This window comes from Emys orbicularis, chromosome 3 (genome assembly GCF_028017835.1).
Source record: "Emys orbicularis isolate rEmyOrb1 chromosome 3, rEmyOrb1.hap1, whole genome shotgun sequence".
In the NCBI taxonomy this organism is placed as follows: Eukaryota; Metazoa; Chordata; order Testudines; family Emydidae; genus Emys; species Emys orbicularis.
This window is the reverse complement of record NC_088685.1, coordinates 9,516,771-9,542,812: the sequence shown is the minus strand read 5'-3', so window position 1 is coordinate 9,542,812 and position 26,042 is coordinate 9,516,771. Positions and strand designations below refer to the sequence as shown.

The 26,042-nt window shown below is 50.5% G+C and overlaps 2 protein-coding genes across 2 annotated transcripts in view; one reads left to right on the top strand and one right to left on the bottom strand.

Annotated features, from left to right (window-relative positions):
* Positions 1-1,473: 1,473 nt before the first annotated feature.
* Positions 1,474-3,915, top strand: SOX7 (SRY-box transcription factor 7). Its single transcript, XM_065400951.1, has 2 exons — positions 1,474-1,711; positions 3,014-3,915. Exons 1-2 carry the CDS (start codon positions 1,474-1,476, stop codon positions 3,913-3,915), a joined length of 1,140 nt encoding a protein of 379 aa, XP_065257023.1.
* A 16,051-nt stretch (positions 3,916-19,966) lies between these two features.
* C3H8orf74 (chromosome 3 C8orf74 homolog) overlaps positions 19,967-26,042 on the bottom strand; it is a 30,658-nt gene continuing 24,582 nt past the window's right edge. The window contains exon 4 of the mRNA XM_065400669.1: positions 19,967-20,188. Coding sequence (XP_065256741.1) covers positions 19,967-20,188 — 222 coding nt within the window. The remainder of the gene's footprint in view (positions 20,189-26,042) is intronic.

Sequence of the window (26,042 nt, the reverse complement as noted above, 5' to 3'; positions counted from 1 at the left end):
GGGGGATCTGTAGTGTTGGGGGGACCAGGGTGTGTCTTCGTTTCTTTTAGGCGTGTTGGCTTTTCCTGCCTCCCTGGGAGGCCCTTCTTTTGATGTGTTCCAAGTAGGGTGCCCAGATATCCCGATTTTATAGGGACAGTCCCAATTTTTGGATCTTTTTCTTATATAGGCTCCTATTACCCCCCCACCCTGTCTGGATTTTTCACACTTGCTGTCTGGTCACCCTAGTCACAAGTGTCTTGGAAAAGCAGGAGCCTGGGCTTTGCTTGGGCCATCGTGTGCCTTTGTGGGTAACAAAACCCAGGTCGCCTTCAGCCCCCTTTTGGGGGCGTTGCCCCTTGGATTCATTATTTGCATGGTGAATCTGAAGCTCACGCAAAGTGTATAAACATCTCGGTCGCAAGTCGCCCAGCAACAAGGGCTGCCGGTCTCGGACTGGTTAAAGGTCCCTATAAGGCTGTCAGGTGCCTTCAGCTGATTTCTGTTTGGCTGCGGCCCGTAGGCGTCCACACTGCGGCTCTGCGGAGATTTCCTCGGGTCTGGGGCCCGCCTGACCAGTCGGAAACAAGCACTGTCAGACAAACCCCCGCACGGTCTAGTGGCTGGGGCAGCGGGGGCTAGGGCCTGAGTGGTTTTGCATCTGATTGGCAACTGGACCTTGGTCAAGTCACGTGGCTTCCACGTGCCTCAGTTTCCCTATATTGCAAGTAAAGGGTAATGTGATCTCTCCGCTTTGCAGAGGGCCGTGAGATCTTGGGATCAGAGGTGTGTGTGTAAACCAGGCCTTTGTCCTTTTATTATGAATTTGCAATCAGACTAAGGCGGGAGAATTCAGATCTTGTTGAAAGCTCAGCGTCTTCTTTTCTCCCCTCTTTCAACCAGAGCTGCCCAGCGGGGCACACATCGCAGGCTGGAGTAGCCAGGTGGCTGGATGTTGAACCTGGACGCTTGCCCCCCTCTCCTCCCCCATCACCAGACTTGCTCTGCGGCTGACAGGTGGAGTTGGAGCCTTGCTCGCTTGGTTGCCATTGTCCCCTGGGGGCAGGAGAAGGGAGCCCCGGGGCGGGGCGGGCGCCCCAGCAATCCGAGGTGGGAGAAGCAGCTGGAGGAGGGATGGGGGGGACGGACTGGAAGGCCGGTGGTGGGGGGGTCCCCCCTGGGGCTGAGCCAGCCCCTCTGCTGCGGGCAGGTTGCAGGGAGAAGTTGCTCACAGGCCTCCTGGCTGGGGCGCCGGAGTTTGAAAACAAGGAGGAGCCGCAGGCACCTTCGGTGTCATTGGAGGAAGCTTCTCCGAGGAGCTCATAAATACAGCGCCCGGGCAGCAGGGTGCAGCTCGGCCGGGGGCCCCCTGGATTACGGTGCCAGAGAGGGAGGGGGGGACAGCCAGGGAGCCCCGGGCGCTGCAGGGGGAACTCGGAGCCAGGCGGCGGGGAGCGGTAGGGGGCCAGGGGCGAAGCGGGGGGTGTCCCGGCCATGGCTTCCCTGCTGGGCTCCTACCCGTGGTCCGAGAGCCTGGATTGCTCCGCCCTGGACGGGGAGCTCCCGGAGGGGCTCTCCCCGCCGGCCGCGCACCGCTCCCCGGGGGAGAAGGGCTCGGAGCCCCGCATCAGGAGACCCATGAACGCCTTCATGGTGTGGGCGAAGGACGAGAGGAAGCGGCTGGCGGTGCAGAACCCGGACCTGCACAACGCGGAACTCAGCAAGATGCTCGGTGAGCCGGAGCCCCCAGGCTGCCCGCGGGGCCGGCAGCCCGGATCCGTCCCCCGATGCCCCCTGCGCTGGGTGGCCCCGGAGAGGGAGGGGGGAAGCCCACGCTCCTGCCCCCGGCCTCGACCCTAACCCCGGCCGCCCCCTGTGACCTCCCCTGCCGGTCTAGACTCGGGTATCCAAACACAAGCAGGTGTTCGCCTGGCTCAGACACAACACCCCGGGCAGCGCGACTGACCGGCCCGGTTGTGCGGTTGGTCTCTCCGATCCTGGCTGGGTTTGGGGAACCCGCCTGGGACTCCGTGGCCGGAGCAAAGCGGGTAGAAAGAAGTCCCCGACTCGCGTTATTTTCCGGGGTGAAGTTGTCACGTTGTATTAGTTTTGCGAACTCTCCAATCCGCCCCGTTCGTTAGACCCAGGAGGCAAAGAGCCATTGTCTGAGCCAGGGGGAATAGATCTTCAGGGCGATGATTGTTTATGCCTCCAAACAAAGTCAGGGATTTCTTTGGTCTTTTCTTTTCCTTTTCTCCGGTTTTGTGATGTGAGGGGGAGAAATTCCCTCCCCAAACTGACCGACAGCCCTTTATTGTCCCGGGTTGCTTCCCAAAGTGTAATTAACTTGTGTTCATGTGGTTTGCTTTAAAAACGTCGCATCCCTAAATGTGTCCAGCCCCCCTAGTCTCTGTGGGGAACGGGCAGATTATTTCCATCTTCCCCCTTGGAAACTGCCACCACCACTTGGGTCTGTTTCCTTTTATTTCGTGTTCTGGGGCTCGAGGGCAGGAGATGAGTTGCCCGCTTTGCAGAAACTCGGCTTGGTCTAGTTACAAGACCCAGGGGCTTTCTCCGCAGCTTGGGCAGGGCTGCGAGTCAGGGAGCAGCTGATGAAAGCGGTTGTTTAAAGAGGAAAGGGAATACCAGCCACACATGGCTCTATCCCTCCCACTCCAACCTCTTCATTTTTTGCTATCCTGGGGATGCCCCACTCCCTAGAGCTGTAGGATTCATGCACTCCCCTCGACCTTCATTTTTTGCTATCCTGGGGATGCCCCTCTCCCTAGAGCTGTAGGATTCATGCACTCCCCTCGACCCAATATTTTGTATAGGGTCATATAGCTGTATTGAGGCCAAATCCCAGTTCCATTGGATTCAGTGGGTGTTTGACCATTGTTTTCTCCAAGACTAGGCTCTGTCCCTTGGTCCCAGCCAGCGCTCTCTGGGTGCTTAGGGAAACAGACCCTCCATGCCCAGCGCAGATGCCACAGCTGTGGATTCTAAGAGGAGTTTTGTTCCTTCCTTGTTGCAGGCAAGTCCTGGAAATCTCTGAGCCCTTCCCAGAAGAGACCTTACGTGGAGGAGGCGGAAAGACTGAGGGTGCAGCACATGCAAGATTACCCCAACTACAAATACCGGCCCAGGAGGAAGAAGCAGGTCAAGCGGATCTGCAAGCGGGTGGATCCAGGCTTTCTGCTGGGGAACCTCGCCAGGGATCAGAACTCGGTGCCGGAGAAGCGGGCCTGCGGCAGGACAGTGGGGGGAAAGGAGGGGCAGGGTGAGTACTCGCCTGGCCCGGTATTGCAGAGCATCAGGGGCTACAGGGAGGCCCAGGCCAGCAGCAGCAGCACCAACATGGACACCTACCCCTACGGGTTGCCCACCCCGCCTGAGATGTCCCCTTTGGATGTGATAGACCCTGAGCAGAGCTTCTTCTCCTCCCCGGGCCCGGAGGACCATCACCACCCCCATATGACTGGGGCCCCTTACTCTCCAGAGTACTCCACCAGCCCCCTCCAGTGTAACCACCATCCCCTTGGTCCCATGTCCATCCCTCAACCCAGCACCTCCATGATCCCCCCAATCCCCAGCTGCCCCCCTCCTCCTCCTCCCACCTACTACACGCCAGCCTTCCACCCCATCCACTCCCCCAACCTCCAGGCCCATCTTGGTCAGCTCTCCCCGCCCCCTGAACACCACGGCTTTGACAGCCTGGACCAGCTGAGCCAAGCAGAACTTCTGGGGGAGATGGACCGCAATGAGTTTGACCAGTATCTCAACACTCCCGGCCACTCAGACCACAGCGGGATGATAATCAATGGACACGTCCAGGTGTCTCAGGTTGCAGGTGGCTCGCCCTCTACAGAGACTAGCCTCATCTCCGTCCTAGCAGATGCCACTGCTACCTACTACAACAACTACAGCGTCTCCTAGGCCAGAAGGAGCAGGGCCTGTGGACTGGCCGAGGACAGACCCTACAGTATTATTGGCATGGCTCCATGTACACAACAGCTGGTGGACACCTCGCTCCTCACCTCAGGGTTGCCAAGTCAGAACTGAAACGGTTTTGGAGCCTCCTTTCTGTCCTAGGTAATGGATTTTGCTTCTCAGACATCCACTGGCATCAATATTAAGTATCCTGCTTTAAAAGGTATTTGATATCCTGCTTCAGAAAAGGTCTGTGGTCAAGTCCCTTTTCCAAGCCAGCTGGTCACTGGCTACAGTCCTCCTACCAATTTATTTTATAAGCATGACAAGTCTTTGGATGGTGGGTCTGATTTTTCAGTGGCACCGAGGCCCAGTTCCGTAAAGGTATTTAGGGTCCTAATTTCTTGGATCTGGGCCAGAGCTCCCTCAATTCCAGCTGGATCCCATGGGGGCTGCAGATTCTCAGCTCCACTGAAAAATCAGCCCCTGAGTCTTGTTCTGTGTAGCACTATGCCCTTGTGGTAGGGATGGGGGGGGGGAAGCAAAGAGGTGGCAAATGAGTTAACATAACCCTCTGATCAGTGTGTGCCGCCTTCTGGGCCTGCTGGCGTGACTCCATTACTGCCCCTACCTACAGAACCTGGCTCTTCAAGCTGTAGTCACTAGTTCAGTAATGCAGGTTTCCAGTTCCAGTCCCAGTATTGGCTAAGATGGTGGCTGTCACAACCAGCTATTGCTGTACAGAGAGAATATGATCAGGGGATCATGAATGTCCTGTTCTCACGTAATTACCCTACGTGAAGAGCTTTAACCGAAGAGAGCTCTGAGGCTTTCATTCATAGCCGTGTGTGTTTTCTGTTGGCCTGGTCTTGCATTCCCTATGTACTCAACAGTTTGACAGAAGTGGCTGGGAGTTTTTGAGTGTGCACTAGCATAAGGAATGCAATTCCGGTGAAGTCACTGGACTTGCAATCCCTAGTGCCAGCAGTGTATTTGGTCCTGTGTAAGCAAAGGCATCTAATCTAATCTGTTGCACCCACATAGCCCCGCTCTGTGCCCCTTTGGCTCCTGAAACTTTTTGTGGATTTCAGTGGAACTCTGAGAGTGTATGGAAGGAAAGATCAGACCCAAGGAAGGAAAGATCTGGCCCAGGGTGGAACCCTGATGTCATTCCCACCCCCCACCCTGAACAACTTGAGTGGGAGAGGAGGTTCACAATAACTGGAGCTGTGGTGCGGTGACACAACATGGTCTTGTGATAATGGACTGACTGCTAGCTGCTCCAGCGGTAAGGTTGCGGCTCAGCTTCTGTTTGAAGCTGAATTTTGCACGCTCTATAAAATTCAGCTTGACTTCTCTTTAAACAGAGTTTCACTAGGCTCTGATCCTGCTTTCACTGAGTTAAATGGGAGCAAGATCGGTCCCTGCCTGAGTCACTACAAGTAATTTCCCATGTACGTAGCCATGCTGGTGGCCTTCGTAACAGCTACTCCGAAGGCCAAGAACTTGAGTAATATCCCATCATGTCCCCTTTACCTGCAGCCACAGCTGGAAAGAATTTATTGTGATGAGCACTTTGGAAAAGAGGTGATACGTAGCAGACACATTTGTATCAAGCATCATTTGAAGGCAAATACTTAATGTTTAGAAATGAAATGCCCATTCCTCTTTACGTCAGTATATTATTGCTTGTAATAAAGCTGTACATTGATTTGTATGTTCCATTATTTCTCCGTCATATTTTGTATTGCTCTTTTTTCATAAAGATGACATTTTATTTTAAATCAGTTATGTATCATGATTAATCTTAGGGTTACTGTATGACATTTGGTTATGATTAGTTAGTAGCATGGTTATGATTTTCTGGTTTCAATCTTGAGTGCATAATTAATTGCAAATGATAATATAATTGCAAATAATACTTTAAAAAAACCACAACTTTTAAGCTAACACTTTCCATCTTTTTTTGTGTGTGACTCTTATGCATTTTGAATGCGTGTAGATATGAGTTCGCATAAAATATTTAATTTAAATAAATATGTTTTTATACAATGACTGTTTTATCATTTAGATTGCTGTAGTTCTGGACAAAACTGTTCAAAGGGGAAGCATTTATTGTGCTTGATGTTACATTGGGTTTTTTTAATTTTCAGCCAAACTTTTCTACATCTGTTTTTTTTTTTTTTTTTAAATAAAAAGGGCCTGTGGCTATCTTTAAAAATTGTGTAATCCGGGACGAATTTAAGTCACAATTTGAAATATTTTTTTCCCTTCCCAATGTATCAGTGGAAGTCTCTTTAAGGGTCCTGATTGTGCATTCCTGCTTATCCAAAGCATTCGATATCAGAGTTTTGTGTAGGCGAGGATTGCAGGATCCAATCCAGGCACAATTCGGGGGCCCACTGAAGTTAACGGGGAATTTGCCATTGACTTGGCGTAGGAGTGGACCTCAAAATACGTGGACTGTTTTGCTGAGTATAATATGAGTCTATAGGGCATGATTCTTATTTGCACTAAGGACACTTTACACTAAACATTTACACCCCTTATGAGCCCTCCTTTTCATTGCCAGAGTGATGTAAAGGGGCCTTGGTGTAACTGAGAATCAGGACAAATAGTCTCAAAAGATGAAGTTGTGTGTGTGAAATGTAAGATGTGTGAAAGAGGGGAGGTAAGAAATGCAGTGGTGTATGATGGATGGGTTTCAAATTGTAACTCTGAGACATAGGAGGTGAAGAGCTCTACAGACAGAGCCAGATTCCTCTCTACTCAACTGGTGTAACAGACGAGAGTTTAGCCCTTATCCCTCACCTGATCCTGCAGGCCAAACCTACAGCCCATTCATGCAAAACTTGACTTGAACCTTTGCCTTGTAAGGACTTTGAAATCGAGTCCATGGACTCATATACCTCTGTAAGGCCTCTTTCTTCCCCTCAGATCCACGGGCCAGGAGCCAGTTTTCCAAGACATCTTGTGATGGGTGACTATGAATTCTGAGAGGAGTGAGTCTTGGGGGAGTCCAAACTAATCAATTTCACCGGCTTTATATGCTCCAGACCAAGCATTCTCATGATGCCCTAATATCTATACAACGAGGCCAGAAGGGTGACCGACACTAAGGAAAGCTACCTAGAAATCCCTCGCTCACTGACACAGCCTCTTCTTTTGTTTCTGCTCCTTAGCATACACACTTCTGTGGCTATGATGCGTCTGTATTGCTCAAGTGAGTTTTGATGGGTATTAGGGACACAATATACTACCAAAGGAGCACTTTGCACATTCAAGATGTTTTGCGACCATGAGTGAATTAACCCTCACAATCCTGCAGAGTTGAGGTTCCTAACCCCTTTTTACAAGTTGGGAAACTGAGGCAGAGAGGAATTAAGTAATTGGCCCAAGGTCACATAGCGAGTCAGGAGCAGAGTCAGTACTGGGTCCTACATCTCCAGACTCCTGTTTCCATGCTCCAACCACAATACCAGGCTGCCCCTCAGATGCTAGGGATGACTTCAAAGCACGAGAGCAGCAGAGCCATAAAAGGAAGTCTCCATTTATCAAATGTGGGATAGATTCCGCATTCATAGGGTAGCTTGGAAGTGAACTCAAGCTGCAAAATCCAATCTGGATTTAGTTTTCAAATACCCCCAACGTTCGGGGCTTCTTTGATTCAGGAGTTCTAGTCAGCTCCTGGGAAAGAGAAGAGGGTGCATGCAACATTCAAAATGTAGGGTGAGATTTTCAAAAACAAAATTTCCATTGCCTTGCAAGGTGACGTCTGTTCCTGGGTCAGATGGGTGCTTCTGCAAATCCCATCCCACTGGCCCCATTGAAAGTCAGTGGGGTTTGTACTTCTAAGGCACCACCTAAGTGCTTTTGAAAATCCCCCATGTAGTCTTTCAGCTGAAGTAGTGAGGGCTCATGCATTTAGAGCTGGAGATTGCAGGTTTAAATGCTGCGAACAGATCCAGCAGGGTTGGTTATAGTAGTATCCATACTAGGGTGACCAGATAGCAAATGTGAAAAATCGGGACAGGGGGTGGGGGGTAATAGGAGCCTATAGACCCCCCCCCCAGGTTTAAAACAAATAAAAGGAAGTTCTTCTTCACACAGCGCACAGTCAACTTGTGGAACTCCTTGCCTGAGGAGGTTGTGAAGGCTAGGACTATAACAGCATTTAAAAGAGAACTGGATAAATTCATGGAGGTTAAGTCCATTAATGGCTATTAGCCAGGATGGGTAAGGAATGGTGTCCTTAGCCTCTGTTTGTCAGAGGGTGGAGATGGATGGCAGGAGAGAGATCACTTGATCATTACCTGTTAGGTTCACGCCCTCTGGGGCACCTGGCATTGGCCACTGTCGGTAGACAGGATACTGGGCTAGATGGACCTTTGGTCTGACTCAGTACAACTGTTCTTATGTTACCCAAAAATCGGGACGGTCCCTTTAAAATCGGGACATCTGATCACCCTAACCCATACCCCATCAGTATTGGGCCTCATTGAGCTAGGGGCTCAAAGCCCAGCGACAGACGTGTTCCCTGTCCCAAACAGCTTGCAATCTGATTTGATAGTAAAGTCTGATTTCTCCTCCCGTCTCACAGACAGAGTCTTGTTTCCTGAACAGAGATTGTGTAATGACAACCGAGGAGCGTATCACCAGAGGCGTAGACCTGTCTAAGGAGGTACGGCTAGCAGCGCCCCCTAAAGGCAGTCTGGATCCCTAGTGGGTGCAAGGATGCAAAATGAAAATTGGTCTCACAGCCCAGCGACGGTACAAACAACAAACATGCACCAAAGCCTTGCAAGGAAATTAGAGTTTGGGCTTGTAACAAGCCAATGAAGCTCCCATTATTCTGGCTAATCATGAGCCTCTGGGTAAGTTATAACCGTTTATTACATTATTTGTATCTAATGCAGATATTGGGTCTAATTTTCTGGGCCGCCATTGACGTCACCTGGAGCAATGGGTGCTCAGCACCTCAGAAAAATCACATCCGGTGCATCTTACCTATTGTTCTGAAGATGTAACAGGTATTTTTTAAGCCCTCTAATCCATCTTGCTGGGCAGAAGCTAGATTAATCCTTGGTTTAACTTGGCTGACTTCTGTGGCGTTATGGAAGGGATGACTTTGTCCCCCTTGTTTAACACAGAATCACGGGAGGAAAAGCAGCGTGAGTCACCCACACACCTTACTTGTAGCAGAGCTGGGCTGAATCAAAAACCTTGGACACTGGGGGAATTTGGATCTGAATTCGAACAATGGGTTTGACTCTATAATAGACAAAACTGGCACATGAGGCACACCCATACTTTGGGGAAATCTGCTTCCGGATCAGAACTTGGTCACTGGGGTGGTTTCCGCAGTGGAGAAATTCGTGATTAGTGCCATCAACCCATCTCCTGACAACGTCTTAATAGCCACAGCAAAACGTAGTTCTCTGTTTTCATCCTAGGTAGCTAACTGCAAAGTCAGCTCGCTTGGGAATTTATTTTTAGCTCCAGGGCTTCAGTGGTGCCGGAATGGCACCCTGGAGGGCACAGTCCCTTATTTACTCACCAAACAGGGCATGAGCAAGTGGTAGCCTCCCACTCAGTCCTCCAACAACGTTTCTCAAATCAGACCTGCGGGAACCGTTTCCCCTCTTTGGGGCAGGGACTCTCGATCGCTCACTATGTGTATGTACAGCACATAGCAGAGTAGGGCTCTAATCTCAGATGGGGGCTACTGGAAAATAAATAAAATAGCCATCGGACGTGGTAAGGAACATACTGCTGTCTCTAGGTCCATTCAGTCATTGGCATCTCTGCTGCAAATACCAATGAGAGCCCACTACGAGCCTATTGTGGTGGTGGCTTTTGTGACATGGCCATCTCAGAAAGCAGCTTGTTCCACATCGATACTCTACGCGGGTCTCTCTTTCCCCTGGAGCAGTTGGCCACTCTCCCCAGAATGACCCAGCGTGAGGCCTCGTCTTTGCACCAGGCTGGCGACGATTCTCCATCTCCTGCTCCTAAGATGTGTCGGTCGTCTCCTCCAGGTTGCACAGGGCGGGGAGTGAAAATGAAAATGAGCCCAGGGGGAATTCAAACCCAATCTCTACTGCAGTTTTTGGCATAGATCCAGGGCAGGGATGGGAGGGAGGAGGAGGAGAATTGGAAAAGTCACCTATAGCCTTAGGCTGGGGTCTCAAACCCCACTGTTTGAACCAGCAGGGCAGCGGTTTTCCATACTACAGTCAAGCTGCAGTCAATATTTTTGTTGTGCAAGTTGCAATGTGAGTAACTGTGAGCAATCATGACCTCACCCTTCCCGGATAGCCCTGGAATTCAGTCCGTCTGGGAGTTAGTGTGTGTCATGTGCCTGGCCTCCCGGGAGAACTGATTTCCTTTAAATTCACAGAACAGGTGGTGATTCTTCTCAGTCACTGAGGCCAGAATTGCTGAAGCTGAATCTGTCCTAACTCAGCCACTACGGGAAAGGAGGGGCCGCCAACCCTTTTCTGTCCCTCTTTGATTGACATCTGTCCAGATCTCATTCTGTCTGAGACGTCAGAGGAGAAAAGGTTGAGAGAGAGTCAACCTAGCTATGTGGGGGTCATTTATTGAGTATTTATTGGTGTAAAACGGCCTCGCTCTCTTGCATCCTGTGTGTTTAGTGCTGGACATGGCACAGTCCTGCCCCAAGGAGACTAGATTCTAAAGGGGGCCCGACAGTTCGGAAGCACCATATGTTGGGTTGCCTGTTGCTTGCTGAATCCCAAGTTGGGGGCGGATATTTTCAGTGGAACCCCAGTCGGCTTAATTGGAGCGGGGGGGGACGGACGACAGTGACCATTTGTCGCAGGAGGAGAAGGATTTTTAAGGTCAGGCTTGACAAAGCCCTGGCTGGGATGATTTAGAATCATAGAATATCAGGGTTGGAAGGGACCTCAGGAGATCATCTAGTCCAACCCCCTTTGTTGGGGTCGGTCCTGCTTTGAGCAGGGGGTTGGACTAGACTAGATGACCTCCTGAGGTCCCTTCCAACCCTGATATTCTATGATTCTATGATTTGCAAGCGGCAACAGCAGCCTGGATAGCAAAATCAGTGAAGCACAGGCAACGCCCCCACGGGTGGGAGAGGCTCTCAGCGGAGCAGTCCTAGCATTTGGAAAGGAAGGGTGGTCTTGTGGTCAAGGAGAACTGGGTACATATCCCAGTGCTGCCACAGACTCTCTGGGTGACCCCAGGCAAGTTACGTCACCTCTCTGTGCCTCAGTTTCCCCCATCTATAAAATGGGGATAAGAATGATCCCTTTCTCTGTGTTATCTATTGAAGCCTGATCCACACTGAACAAGTATGTTGGTCAGGGGTACAAAAAAACCCCAACCCCCTGACACAGCTGTGCTGACACTCCCCTCCCCCCGTGCAGACACAGCTAGGTTGATAGGAGACTGCTTCTGTCAACAGGGCTAACTTCGTTTGGGGTAGCGGTGTTCCCCGTCTGTCGGTGCAGGCTGCATCTCCAGCGACATAGCTGTGCCAGTACCGTCTCCGTAGCATAGGCATACCCTTATGCTAAGCTCTTTGGGGCAGGGATTTCTCTTACTATGGGTACGTCTACACTGGAGCTGGAGGTGCAATGCCTAGCTGAAGTAGACTTACCTATGCTAAAAATAGCAGTTTAGCTGCAGCTGCATGGTTGGTGGGCTGGGTTCGCTGCCCCACGTACAAGCCCGTCCAGGGTCCTTCGATCTCTGACTTCTTTACAAGGGAGTGGGGATATCATTGTCCCTATATTACAGGTATGGAAACGGAGGCATAGAGAGATGAAGGGACTGCACCGTGAGTCAGTGGAGGAGACCCCGATCTTCTGATTCCCAGCCAAGGGCCCCGCTTTATTGGACCCAGTGAATGCTGTGAATACAATGAAGTGGGATTGTTTTCTCCTTTCACTCAGAGCGGAGTCTTGGTGGGGGAATAAAACTTGTAACAGGAAGATCTTCTCTTGCTCCTGTTTGTGGGGCCACATCTCCCTGTCCCCAGGGCCGGTGTAACCACTAGGTGAACTAGGCGGCCGCCTAGGGCGCCAAGATTCGGGGTGCCAAAAAGCGGTGCCCCCCCTTTTTTTTTACACGACTGTATTCATTTTTGAAAGTTTATAATAAGTGATGCTCCGGGGGAAGGGGAGGAGGAGAGGGGGGCGCAAGGTGGAAGTTTCACCTAGGGCGCAAAATGTCTTTGCGCCGGCCCTGCCTGTCCCATACCGGCCCAGCAAGCCCTTTCTCCGGGAGCTCTCCCGTTCTGGACAATCAGAGTTTTCCCCCTGAGTTAGGACAGCAGGCTCAGGCCCTCCCTTGATTAAGAGGAGGGAATGAGACAAGTTGCTGAGTCTTTTCCTGCTGAGCGCTGCCAATGGGAGCTGCAGGGAGCGCGGGGAGGATGTGCCCAGAGCTGAGTGTTTCCTGCCTGATAACGCCGGCCCCTCCTGCCGGATGTTATGAGTCCGGGTCCTACCTTCACGATTCAAGTAAAGGGCCGAGGGAAAGCCTGGCTGTTTATGTCAAGAAAAAATAACTTCGCCCTCCATACAATTCTGCAGCTCCCAAGTTTTCCCTCGCTAGCTCCCTCTCACCTCCCCCGGACAAAACGCTGGGAAAATGAAAACAGGCCCAAAGACACAAAGCAGGAGCTGGGTGCCAATGGAGGAAAGGACAGAGGCGCTCCTTGAAACGTGCAAACGGTGGGCCCCCTGTCTCATAGGGTGACCAGACAGCAAATGTGAAAAGTCGGGACGGGGGGGGGGGGGGGGAATAGGCGCCTATATAGGAAAAAGACCCAAAAATCGGGACTGTCCCTATAAAATCGGGACATCTGGTCACCCTACTCCCTCACTGTTATGAAGCAGAGGTCGGGCAGAACAGGAGTCTGGATTTGAATGCAATGGGCCGGACTCCACACTCAGTTACTCTGGTATAAAACTGGAGTCACTTCGCTGAAATCAGTTGAATTATTCTGGATTGACCCCCATGTTAACAGAGAGTGTGATCTGCCCCCACCCCTTTATAATGGGGTGAAACAAACACCCCAATCTGATCACTCCTGAACTCACGGGTGTGAAACCCAGATTCCAATGGGCACTTTCCCAGCGATTGGAGTTCAGATTCTGTTGCAGAGAGAGGCTTAGGCTGCGACCGCTGATCCCAACCCAGAGCCAGGGCTGGAAATTGGCTTCAGGCCCATCTCTGAGATAAAGGACCTCAGTAACTAATAAGCAAGATGAGAGTGGGTGACAGAAGCATTGTGGAGCGATGGTGAGTGGGGAACACTTTTCTGGGAGGTGTTAAGCAGGGAGAGCCAGCTGGTGGGTGGAGAGGGAATGGCACCCAACTCAGTAGGCAAAGGCCATAATTTCTCTAAAAATCTGTAAACACCAGCCCGGGCTGGGACCTCTCTTTTATTTGTAATTGAGCCTTTTGTGCTGCCTCTCTCTCTCTTTTATGCAGGAGGGCTGGGCTCCAGAACAAGACAGTGCTGTGAAAAGCAGAATGACACTTCTGCCATTCCTAGATGGACGTGAAATGACTTTCTTCCCACTAGGTAGCGTATGCACGGTGAAGGGCCTTGGTGTAATCGATAAAGCAGCGCGTGTGGCAAAGCCCTTTATGGTGACAGTCCTTCAGGCTTCCACTCTGGATCTCGGCGTGCTTTGCAGAGGTGAGCAGTCTCCTTAACCCTACTTCACAGGCGGGGAAGCTGAGGGGCATGGACCTGCCTGAGATCACATAACCAAGTCATTTCAGTAGGAGGGTGGTGAAGCACTGGAATGGGTTACCTAGGGAGGTGGTGGAATCTCCATCCTTAGAGGTTTTTACGGCCTGGCTTGATAACGTCCTGGCTGGGATGATTTAGTTGGGGTTGGTCCTGCTTTGAGCAGGAGATTGGACTAGATGACCTCCTGAGGTCTCTTCCAACTCTGATATTCTATGATTCCAGAGCTGGAGGTGGAACCCAGTCCCCTGCATTGGCCCATGCCGCGTGTCCCGAAAGGCTGAAATCCTGGACCCACTGGAATCAGTGGGAGCGTTGCTGTGGACTTCAGCGGAGCCTGGATTTCACCCTAAGTGTTTTCAGTTGTACAGAGCTGCACCGGGAAGCTGTAATGAACAATGATCCAGGAAGCCTGTCTTTGGTGGACAGGTGGAACATTTCAACACACCTAAAGATAGTTAAGACCCAGGCAGACTGCGAAGAGCTACAAAAGGATCTCTCAAAACTGGGTGATTGGGCAACAAAATGGCAGATGAAATTTAATGTTGATAAATGCAAAGTAATGCACACTGGAAAGCATAATCCCAACTATACGTATAAAATTATGGGGTCTAAATTAGCTATTACCACTCAAGAAAGAGATCGTGGAGTCATTGTGGGTAGTTCTCTGAAAACGTCCATTCAATGTGCAGCGGCAGTCAAAAAAGCCAACAGAATGTTGGGAATCATTAAGAAAGGGATAGATAATAGGACAGAAAATATCATGTTGCCTCTATATAAATCCATCACACCCACATCTGGAATACTGCGTGCAGATGTGGTCGTCCCATCTCAAAAAAGATATATAGGAATTGGAAAAGGTTCAGAAAAGGGCAACAAAATGATTAGGGGTATGGAACGGCTTCCGTCTGAGGAGAGATTAATAAGACTGGGACTTTTCAGCTTGGAAAAGAAATGGCTAAGGGGAGATCTGATTGAGGTCTATAAAATCATGACTGGTGTAGCGAAAGTAGATAAGGAAGTGTTGTTTACTACGTCTCATAACACAAGAACTAGGGCTCACCAAATGAAATGAATAGGCAGCAGGTTTAAAACAAATAAAAGGAAATATTTCTTCACACAACGCACAGTTAACCTGTGGAACTCTTTGCCAGAGGATGTTGTGAAGGCCAAGACCATAACAGGCTTCAAAAAAGAACTAGATAAATTCATGTTGGATAGGTCCATCAATGGCTATTAGCCAGGATGGGCAGGAATGGTGTCCCTAGCCTCTGTTGGCCAGAAGCTGGGAATGAGTAACAGGGGATGGATCAATTGATGATTACCTGTTCTGTTCATTCCCTCTGGGGCACCTGGCACTGGCCACTGTTGGAAGACAGGATACTGAGCAAGATGGACCCTTGGTCTGACCCCATAGGGCCGTTCTTATGTTCTTAATTTAACCCGGGGTGGGGGGAGAGGCAGAGGTCTCCCGCCCCCCTTGTGGGGCACAGAGAGGAGCCAGAAGAAAGGAGATGAAACGGCCTTGAAATACAGGAGAGGGAAGAGGGGCAGCTCCACAGCATTCTCCATCCTCCTTCACAGCTTGGGGGGGCCCAGCTCCATGGACACCATCCCGGGTGCAGGGGGAGTTCTGTGGATTTGGGAGGCGTGTGTGGCAGGTGATGTGCAGCCGAATAGCAGTCAAGCGGCTGGACACAGGGTTGCGGTGAAGAATCTGGGTTTTAAAAGCATCCGGATGGAGCTTTGAACTGCCTGCAGCCCATTCACCCACGCACGCCACACACTCTTCTGCCAGCACGGCCCAGCCGCCACCTCTGAGAGCCGCTCCCTGGCCCAGCGCAGCCCTGCCCTGTTGTTATTTGCTCTCCTTTGCAGGCGCCCGTGTGCCTGCCGTGTCACTCAGCCCCAAGAGCTTCCGAGCTAACAAAGCATCAGACGCATTCTGTGCGCTCAGGAAGGAAAGCGGCTCACGTGACGGGGTTAGTCAGATTTCTGTCCGCTCCTTCCCTAGGATCCCAGGCAGCAGGGGAGGCTGCTGACCAAAAACGTGTCTGAGCCCAGACACCAATGGGGATGGCAGATTCTGGCTCACCTTGCTCCCACAGCTGGCTGTTGGGAGCACACATCCAGGGGTGGCAAGGCCCCCTAGAGACCAGCTTGGCAATGCCTCCCTTCTTAACGTGCCTGGCCCAAAAATCTGTTTTTCGCTCCCATCTTCCTGCTCTGAGATCTTAAAAAATGTGGTTAATGGTTTCCTGTGAATTTCCTGCAGGTGAAAAGTGCTAGATTTACAGTCCTGTGGAGGGAAGTCCTTGCGGTAGCCACAGCTCAGGTGCAATTTGGGCAGTAGCAAGACAAGCTTCCCCTCTCTGCCTTTGAATCCTGATTCAAAACCCGTTGAGGCCAATGTAAAGATTCTCACTGACTGCAGCAGGCTTTGGATCGGGCCCCTCATGTCCCGAAGCCCTGACCTGGAGGGACCAGCTCCTGGGAAGAAGAGACATTTAATTCTCCATAGCCTGTTATATCCTTGTTTTCTTGGGCGTCATACAGTGCCAGGTAAACAGAGGCTGTTACAATGCAGACCACCTGTCTGCCGAGAAGTGCCATGAAATCCCTTCCATTGTGTAGAGTTCAGATTTGTTTCTGGCACTGATTGACAGTAGAACATTTTCTCCAAATGAACAATGGACGACGTTTGGGCTACAGGTTCCAGCAGGAGTCGGGAATCCCCAGCTCTGTCACTTACTGGCTGGGTGACCAAGGGCATGTCTCCAGGTCTCGGTTCACCCCACGTATGCTGCGTAGGATGATGTCTGCCTCACTGAGATGCTGGGAGGTTTGAGTCGTTTGTTCGTTTAAGTAATATTCTTAAAGCTCTTAGAGATTCTTGGATGAAAGGTGCTATCAAAGGGGGAAGTATTATTGTTATTCAGTGACAACAAAACATTAAGCTAATACTTAGGGGCTATAAATACATATCAATAACTAAATTGGGCGGGAATTAAAAACATTGAAAAGCCAGGAAACAAGTCCAGGTAAAACTTAAAGAACTAACCATAAAACGTGGAAAAATAGGAAATTATAACATTATAGTCAGAGATATAATTATAGGTGGCACTGGTAGCACCACTCACAGGCCCCGTCTTTCTCATTTCCCCGGGGGTGCTCGACCCGTGCACCCCCCCAGGCCCTGCCCCCACTCTGCTCCTTTCCCTAAGGCCCCCCGCCTCTTCCCGCCCCCACTCCACCTCTTTCCGCCCGCCTCACTCTTCCTGTCTTGTTCCACCCCCTCCCCTGAGTGTGCCCGCCTTCGCTCCACCTCTTCCTGCCCTCGCTCCTCCCCCTCCCCCCAGTGCCTCCTGCCTGCCACTGAACAGACAGCTGATCAGTGGTGGGCGAGAGGCACTGGGGGGCGGGGAAGGAGCTGATCCGCAAGGCCCGCCAGTGGGTGCCGAGTGCCCACTATTTTTTTCCCGTGGGTCCTCCAGCCCCGGAGCACGCATGGAGTCAGCGCCTATGGCCCCGCCTATTATTAAGGTTACCTGACATTTTCCATTATAAGACTCTATTTCCAAATGCTGATAATTTTGCCAAACTTCAACCATTTGGCCTGAAATTTCCCATACTGGGTGTCTGCCACAGTCTGAATTTTTTGGCATGTTTCAGCCAAAACTTGAACGGAGCTAGCGTGAGTCTGTCCAGCCAGGCTGAGAGGCTCACTCCCAGCTGCAGTGTAGACATACCCTCTGTGACTTACCTCCCCATCTGTAAAATGGAGCCAGGACTCTGAGCCCCTCGCCCCTCGCAAGGGGTCTCAGAGCCTGGCCCTCAGCCCGAGCCTGAAATCTGCACTGCAGTGTTATAGCCCTGCAGATCGAGGCCCACACGACTGAGTCAGCTAACCCAGGCCAGCCACTGTGGGTCTTTTATTGCAGTGTAGATACATACTCACAGGCACGTGAAAAACAGCTATAAGGCTGCTTCCTGGGTACTGCCTTCCAAGGGCAGGAGTAGGGGGCAGGCCGGGATGTGGCCTGGGGGTGTGCTGGGGCTGCAGCATGCATCGCTATGCAGATTCTGGGCAATGCTTCAGTCCAGGGTGGCTGCTGTAATGTAGACAGGCCCCCAGAGGTTTCTAAGTCACATCAGAGGCCTCTCCAGCAGCCCAGGCTCAGGGGGGCACAAAGGTGTCTCACAGCTACCTTGGTCCACATGTCCCCGTGGCTGAGTTCTGTGCTCCCCCTCATGCCGTTACTCTGTTCTTTGTATGGCTGTAGCACCTCCGGGTCCCAGTCATAAGTATTGCCAACCGCGTGAGCTCAAAAATCACGAGTCAGCCCCTCCAACAGCATGCGATTGACCCTAAAATCACGAGATTTTTCTTAAAAAGTCAAACCATGTTTTTGAATCTGTCTTTTGACGTGTTGACTCCCCTCTAGTCCTCTGCCATAGTCTCTGTGATGGCTTCAGGTTGCAAAGGCAGGCCTGGTTTGCACTAGAAAATCAGGTCAGTTTAAGTACCTCGGTCAGGGGTGTGAAAACTTCACACCCCACCCGAGTGGCCTAGTTAAACCAACCCAGGTCCCCATGTAGACAGCACTAGGTCGCCAGAAGAATTCTTCCGTCAACCTAGCTGCTAATGCTTGGGGAGGTGCCAAAATCCTGTGACTTGCGATTAGTTCAGGAGAGTTGTCAATGCTGCTTTCCCCTGGCTGCTTGGAGGGGACTCTCCTTCCCCACCACAACCCCTAGGCTCCTCTTCTCCTATCCCCATCACTGTCCTCTGCACCCCCTCAGCCTCCCTCCTGCCTCCACATTCCCCTGCATCCCTCAGCCTCCCTCCTGCCTCCACATTTCCCTGCACCCCTCAGCCTCCCTCCTGCCTCCACATTCCCCTGCATCCCTCAGCCTCCCTCCTGCCTCCACATTCCCCTGCATCCCTCAGCCTCCCTCCTGCCTCCACATTTCCCTGCACCCCCTCAGTCTCCCTCCTGCCCCCACATTTCCCTGCACCCCTTAGCCTCCCTCCTGCCTCCACATTTCCCTGCACCCCTCAGTCTCCCTCCTGCCCCCACATTTCCCTGCACCCCTCAGCCTCCCTCCTGCCTCCACATTTCCCTGCACCCCTCAGCCTCCCTCCTGGCCGCATTCCCCTGCAGGTGCCTCAGCCTCCCTTCTTCCCTCCCACATCTTCCTGCACCCTTCAGCCTCCCTCCTGCCCCCACATCTCTCGGCCCTCAGCCTCCTTCCTTCCCCTCACATTCCCCTGCCCCCTCAGCCTCTCACCTGCCCCCCACATCCCCCTGCAGCCTCTAAATCTGCCTCCTGCTCCCCCTCACTCTCCCATCCCCCTTTCACAGCGTCTCTACTGTGTCCTGTCCAGGCCCCTGAACCATAGTGTGGCAGCCATCTTCTCTGGGCCTGGCTTCACTCCCACTGAAAACAGTGGGAGGTGGCAGCCAGCGCTGTTAAGGACTGCCTGCATGTGCAGATAGGCCGTAGGGAAACAGTGCCCATTTGCTGGCTTTAGTCCCATTGACAGTAATTGGGGACAGTGGCCATTTTGAATATGGGAATATTCATACAGCGGGGCCTTTCATCAGGTTTCATGAGATGGACAAAACCACCCAGAATCGCTGGAGTTGGCGATAATGAGTCATGGACAAGGACCCATCATGAACCTCTAGAGGGCAGATTTTAACAGCCCTGAGGCTTCTAGAGATTAAACCGATTGATGGGAGTGAGGAATACTAATACTTTGTTCACCTTTCGTGTGAGGGTCTCAGAGTTATTGCACTAGGCCTCACGTCACCCCTAGGGAGTGGTATTATTATTATCCTTATCAGCCCTCTTTTACAAACGGGTAAAGTGAGGCGTAGCAATAGTGAGTGACTCATGCAAAGTCACCCAGCCAGGCCCAACCAGGGGCACTAGATGATCCCAGATTGCCCGATTCCCATCAGCAGAATAAGACGGGTCGAGGAGAGTCAGGCCATACATTTGTTTGACGGGTCTCTTGGTCTTTATTGCCAAATTCAGAGGGCCAGCATTGCATCAGGAAGCTGTTAAGAGGACAATAAAGTCGTAGCGCCCAAAGCTATGCTAGCAACACTTCCATCTCCCATATTAATAGCCCATTCCAGCCAGGGCAAGGTGAACAAACAGCCCAGCATCAAGCTATGGATGGAGCGTTTAAAACCCAGGGCAGGTTATATGGTCTTCAGGACTGAAAAGCACAATCCATGATTATTACAGGTCAGTCAGGGATTTCTGCCAAGTGCTACACCAACCCGCATCTCCTCACTTCTTCTTCTTTTTCTGCTCTTGAGCTTTGGTTGATTTCTTTGTTCGTTCTTCAAGAGGAGGAGGTGGGGGGTAGGGGACAGGAGGGTTCAGGCTCAAGGCCCTCTTCTGGAGTCTCAGCTCCAAGATCTCGAAGGTGGTCTGGATCTCAGTCTGCATGATCTCATGGAGAGCTTGGATCTGGGTCCCGATCACTTCTTTCACTAGGGTCTCCAAAATCTGAAGAGCAAGCGGAAGAACAGGAGGGATGTGGTTAATTGCATCTCTCTTTTTACTACCTGTATTACATTACAAAGGGGCCATTCCCTTTGAACTGATCCTAGGCCAAGCTGGCAGTGAATGAAGGAAGTGGGGGGAGGGGGGAAGAAAAGGTGGTGAGGTGCCTCCTGTGTAGCAGCATTACCTTTCCCCCAGCCTGGTGGAAGGTCCTTCTAGGCAGCTCGGTGAGGCTTGGGATCTGCTGCTGGAGAAGTTTCGGGCCTGGGCACGCCTGGGAGGTGGCCATTCTCCAGAGCAGCACCCTCCACTTACCACTACAGAAATTCTCTGCATGAGTCACGGATGACTCTGAAGGCAGGTTCCCCTCTACACTCTAAAACACCAGGGAGGGGAGGGCGAATACATGGGCATACTGCTTCATCGAAGCCACGCTGCCAAGAAGGTTGGGGAGGGGCTATGAGACAGCATAAAAGCACAGAGTGTTGCATTTACTGTCAGTATAACAGAGGCCTCCATGCACATGGCCCAGGCCACCACCAGATCTCCTGAGATCTAACCCGATCTATGGGCCAACTCCCCCTCACCCCAGCTGATTCCGCAAAGAGGAGGAGCAAGACCCCCATCCCACTGAGAGCCATGAAGGAAACTTGGAGGGAGTTTCCAGTCCTATATTGGGACTGACCCACATAAGGAGCCTGCCGTGCTTAAAGAACCAGTTAGACCTTCCTGGCTGCGCTTCTCTGCTGTTTGCGTGAGTTCAAAAGGTGATTTGGGAGGATCGTCTCTGCTTGACTTGAACTTGCCAACAGAGCAATTAGCCACCCGCACATTATTGTACGTTAATTCCATGAGACAGATGGCCCAATAATAAAAGTGCCTCGTTAGAGTTTAATTAAATTTCCAAAACGATTTGCTCCTGGGCTGAGAACCTGTACTGCAAGCTGTGGCAGGTTAATGTATTTTTTTCCCTAAGTGTTACAAACTCTTCACAGCAGGTTATGGAATGAGACTGGAAGTGGAAGCCCAATACATACCCTAGCCATAAAGAGCCTGATTCTGCATTTTTTTGCACACCCAAGACTCCCATTGACGTCATTAGGAGTTCAGTGCTTGCATGGGCGCTGCATGCTCTTGCACCAAAAGACTTGAATGTGATGAATACAGGGTGGGATCAAGAATTAAAGTTGTGGACAAAGCCTCAGGACTGTCACCCCTATTAAAGTGTCACTGTCAAGTAAAAAGCAACAGAGGTTCCTGTGGCACCTTTAAGACTAACAGAAGTATTGGGAGCATAAGCTTTCGTGGGTAAGAACCTCACTTCTTCAGATGCAAGCTTGACAGTAATTGACAGCAAGCTTGACAGCAAGCTTGCATCTGAAGAAGTGAGGTTCTTACCCACGAAAGCTTATGCTCCCAATACTTCTGTTAGTCTTAAAGGTGCCACAGGACCCTCTGTTGCTTTTTACAGATTCAGACTAACACGGCTACCCCTCTGATACTTGACTGTCAAGTAGTTTAGTTCCCACCAGTTAAGCGTGGTTAAAAAAAAGGGTTTGGGCCATCCTAACACAGCGGCATTGTGTGAGGGCAGGAGAACAGGGGGGTTGACTCTGATCTCTCCAGATTCACTGTCCAAGCACGAACAAGCAGCATCAGTGGTGAAATGTACTTTTCTTGTAGCTTTTCCCAAATGAATTTAGTGTAGTGAGGGGTTATCATTAATGCAGGAGAAGAGGATCTGCTTGTTTAAATACAAGGAGGAAAATCCTGCAGCCTTTACTCAAGCAAAACTCCCACAGGGTACGGATCACAGACTTTGGTCCAAGGCTTTTCTCCCTTCCATTAATACACAGGTCACTGAGGTAGGGAGCTGAGAGCAGCCTGACATAGACCCATGAGATGTACCACTCCATGCTGAGATTACAAAGTCACTGGGAAGTAAAACAAACCCAAGTTCCATCACCTCAGATGTGGGTCTCATTCACTCAGAAGTGCCTGGAAAACAAATCTGCATGAATACGAGTCAGTGCCAACAGAGCAAATGATATCTCGATCTTTTGCGTCAGAGCTGATCAGGGTTTTGTTACCTTTCCGTTTCTTTGCTGTCTGCCTTATTAAAAAAAAAATACTACCATTGCCCCAGTGTGTAGAATGCCCTCCCGAGCTCACTGGACCAGTCCCCCCACCCACTTGTGACTTCTTCAGAGCACTGCACGGGGAGTCAGGTGCCCTGGTTTCTATTTCCTGCTCTGCCACTGTCCTGCTGGGGGACCTCACTTTCCCCATCTGTAAACTGGGGATAACGACCCTGCCCTCCTTTGTAAAGTTCTCTGACCACCACTGAGGAAAAGTGCTATACAAGAGCGAGGTGTGATTATTCCCATCCTTATTAAAGCCTCATTTCTCCTGCCAAGACAGTCATGGTGTGGTCAGCCGAGTAACTGTGTCATCACATCCATAACTCACGTCCTTCTTGGCCACGTCCCGTCATCGCGCATGTTGTACCCTCGCTGGTCTGTCACGTCCGTCCTTTGGGGCTGTGTTCTCAAACCCTCACTCACATTAGTACCTTACTCTGTGAGCACTCCCGCTGAAAGTTGCAGTAATGTCTTAGTCAGCAGGGGGAAAGGCGGCTTGTAGAGCTTAAGATCTCCGGGACAGGGACCTGTGCTTTTTGTATGAAATGCCTAATATGCTGTGGATGCCACAAGATTATAACGAGTGGGTCAATAGCATGGCTGCCCCTTTTGGACCCAAGTTGCTGGACAAAGTTTGGGGTGCAGGGAGTGTTCCAGTTGGGAGTAGAAATTGATGATCATCAGGTGTTTCTTTGAGGCAGTTTTGTTGATCTACAAAGAATGCAAAGAGTCCTGTGGCTCTGAACGCAGAATGAATCAAATAAAAGGAAACAGCTTCTTTTGCTCATAGCACCAAGCTTTTCACCCTGCACCCCGACCCGCAAACCCAAAAGGTTTCTTCCAAAGTCAGCCAGACACTTTCAGCTGCTCCTTCAGGCTCTCTCTCTCTCTCTCTCTCTCTGTTCTTGCCTGCCTCATTCTCTGTGTGATCTCTCTCTCCACACACACACACTAGCGTGACCAGATGTCCCGATTTTATAGGCACAGTCCCGATATTTGGGGCTTTGTTTTATATAGGCGCCTATTACCCCCACCCCCGTCCCAATTTTTCACACGTGCTGTCTGGTCACCCTAACACACACACACTACCCAAAACAATACTCAGCTAAAAAAGCTCCTGGGTGAGTTGGCATACACCTTTTGCCATAGGTGGGGCTTATATTTACAGTGATGTTAATTGAAAGGTGAGCTCACACCTACAAATCTCCATGAGGTGTTAACTCAGCCCATAACAAGGTTTCACCCAGCTCATAACAGTACTAACAATAAGAAAGGTGGGAGAAAGTCCCTGATACCATGCTCTGGGTCTCCCATGAGTCCTGGCTTCTCAATGTCTCTCTTTTTGGAGCAGGGAATATAAGAACATAAGAATGGCCACACTGGGTCAGACCAAAGGTCCATCTAGCCTAGTATCTTGTCTTCCGACAGTGGCTAATGCCAGGTGCCCCAAAGGGAATGAACAGAACAGGTAATCATCAAGTCATCCATCCCCTGTCGCCCATTCCCAGCTTCTGGCAAACAGAGGCTAGGGACACCATCCCTGCCCATCCTGGCTAATAGCCATTGATGGACCTGTCCTCCATTAATTTATCTAGTTCTTTTTTGGTGTGAGGTTTTGTACAGCATTATGCACACTGCAGTGACGGTATAAACCTGAAAGGAACGGGAGGGCAGAGTACACACTCCTTAGCGCCGCTGTTTAAAAATATGCCTTTAGTTGCTCTGAGCTGAGCGAGCGATGAGCATTTCACGAGAATCATCCCAAAGCGTGCTTTGTGCCAGGGTGAAAAATGCTCACCTACAACTGAAACGAGACTTGGTTATGGATCACCAGCCAAATTCTGCCCTGGGTCCATTTCGCAGTTACCCCTTATGCCCATTAACTCTAGTGGAATGGCATAAGGGGTAACTGAAGGCACTATTTGGTTCAGCACGTCTTCTATCACTCCAGAGTGGGAACCTCCTATGCTTCTTTTCTGGACACAATGAAGTAGCAACCCGGGTTGAGGAACTCCCAAGCTCCAATATAGCTACGAGTGTATGAACGTGAGGGTGCTCAAAATCCAAGTATCAGAGGGGGTTCAACGTGAATGTGTGCAGAAGGTGAACTGGAATGGTAGTTTGGTGGTGAACTTTGGCTCGGGAGCGGATGAGAGAAGGTTGGAAAGAAGATGGGGGGAGATTACACGTATATTTTCAAAAGGTCATTGGGGGACTGGGCATGATGTGAAGGGGCCCCTTGGATTTATTCCCATTGTTAGCTCTTTGGGGCAGGGACCGTGTTTGCACAGTGCTAGAACAGTGGGGCTCCTAGATGCTGTCACAATAATAATTAATAAGAATTAATGAATAAAGCTTTCCCGAGGCAGTGATAATGAGCACTATAGCTGGTCAAAAACCTTTGCAGTGAAAAATGGCGTTTTGCTTTTAATGAAAAGTTTAATTTTGGTCGAAATGTCCTGTGTTTCAGTGAAAACCAGAAATCAAAACCTAAAAAATTTTCAGCAAGAATTTTCAGTTTTTGGTAAAAATTTTTAGCCAATAAATGTTTTTCAAAAACTAACAATGTTTCCCTTTTTGGCTTCAGTTTTTCACTGAAAAAAAAAAAATGTCCTACAGAAAACGCTCGCCATTTTTCAACCAGCTGTATTGGAATCACATGCGTTCTGCGGCTGGTCCTGCACTTCCGCTCACCCCAGGACGCTGGTGTTCTCTTTGCAACCCCATACTCTGCCCTGCTTCAGTTTTCAGTAACCCTCTTAAAGTTTCCACCAAGGAAAAGGGAGGAGAAGCACAGGTTCACTACGTCAAGGAGAGTCTGCAGAGTTCACTGGGAGTTGGATTGGGCTCTTAGGCAAGGAACACCCTTCCTAACGTTTTTCTTTGTCATTGACTAGGGATATGTCTACACAGCAGTGTAAGCCCGGGTTCAGACCCAGACTTGAGCTCAATCCCCCTTCTATCTACACACACATCTCTCAGACTCCGGTTTGGACCCAGGACCTTGTGAGGGTTGAGGGTTCCAAGCCTGAGTCAAGCCAGGATCCAGGGTTCAAGCTCTTTGGCTTTGCAGATGCAGCCCCCCATGTCTTGAGTGAAAGAACCTATAGTTTCAGCACATGCATTGTGAATGGTATTTTTAAGTTGATCCCAGTGCTCTTGAATGTCAATGATATTGTCAGGCAGGTTAGAGAGTTTCTCAGACAGATGTTGCTGGAACATCTCACAGCTGGCTTGGTCTTGAAGTGCTTTGACATTGTGCCACTTTCACTTAGTCTTTGGGTGTTTGCGGTGTGGTGGAGCGAGCTGCAGATACATGATTGCTCTTACTAATCGATGGTCTGTCCAGCAGTGATCTGTACCTCTCATCGCTCACGTGATACGGACATTAGCGTAATCTCGGGCTCTGATTATAACATAGTCAAGGAGGTGCCAGTGTTTGGACCGAGGCTGTTTCTAGGTGGTCTTAAATTTGTTACTCTGCCTGAAGAGGGTATTTGTGATGAGCAGGTCATGCTCCACGCATTTTCTGAGGAGGAGAATACCATTGGGGTTTACATTTCCCACCCCTTCTTTGCCCATTGTGCCTCTCCAGAGTTGGAAGTCCTGTCTGACTCTGGCATTAAAATCTCCCAGGAGAATGAGTTTGTTCTGCCTTAGGTGTGGCTGTGAGAACTGCATCAAGAGTGCTATAAAACTGCTCCCTGTTGTCTTCC

Coding starts and splice junctions, on each gene's coding strand:
- SOX7 (XM_065400951.1), top strand. CDS start 1,474: ATGGCTTCCCTGCTGGGCTCCTACCCGTGGTCCGAGAGCCTGGATTGC. Junction 1,712..3,013: donor GGAACTCAGCAAGATGCTCG/GTGAGCCGGAGC, acceptor TCCTTGTTGCAG/GCAAGTCCTGGAAATCTCTG.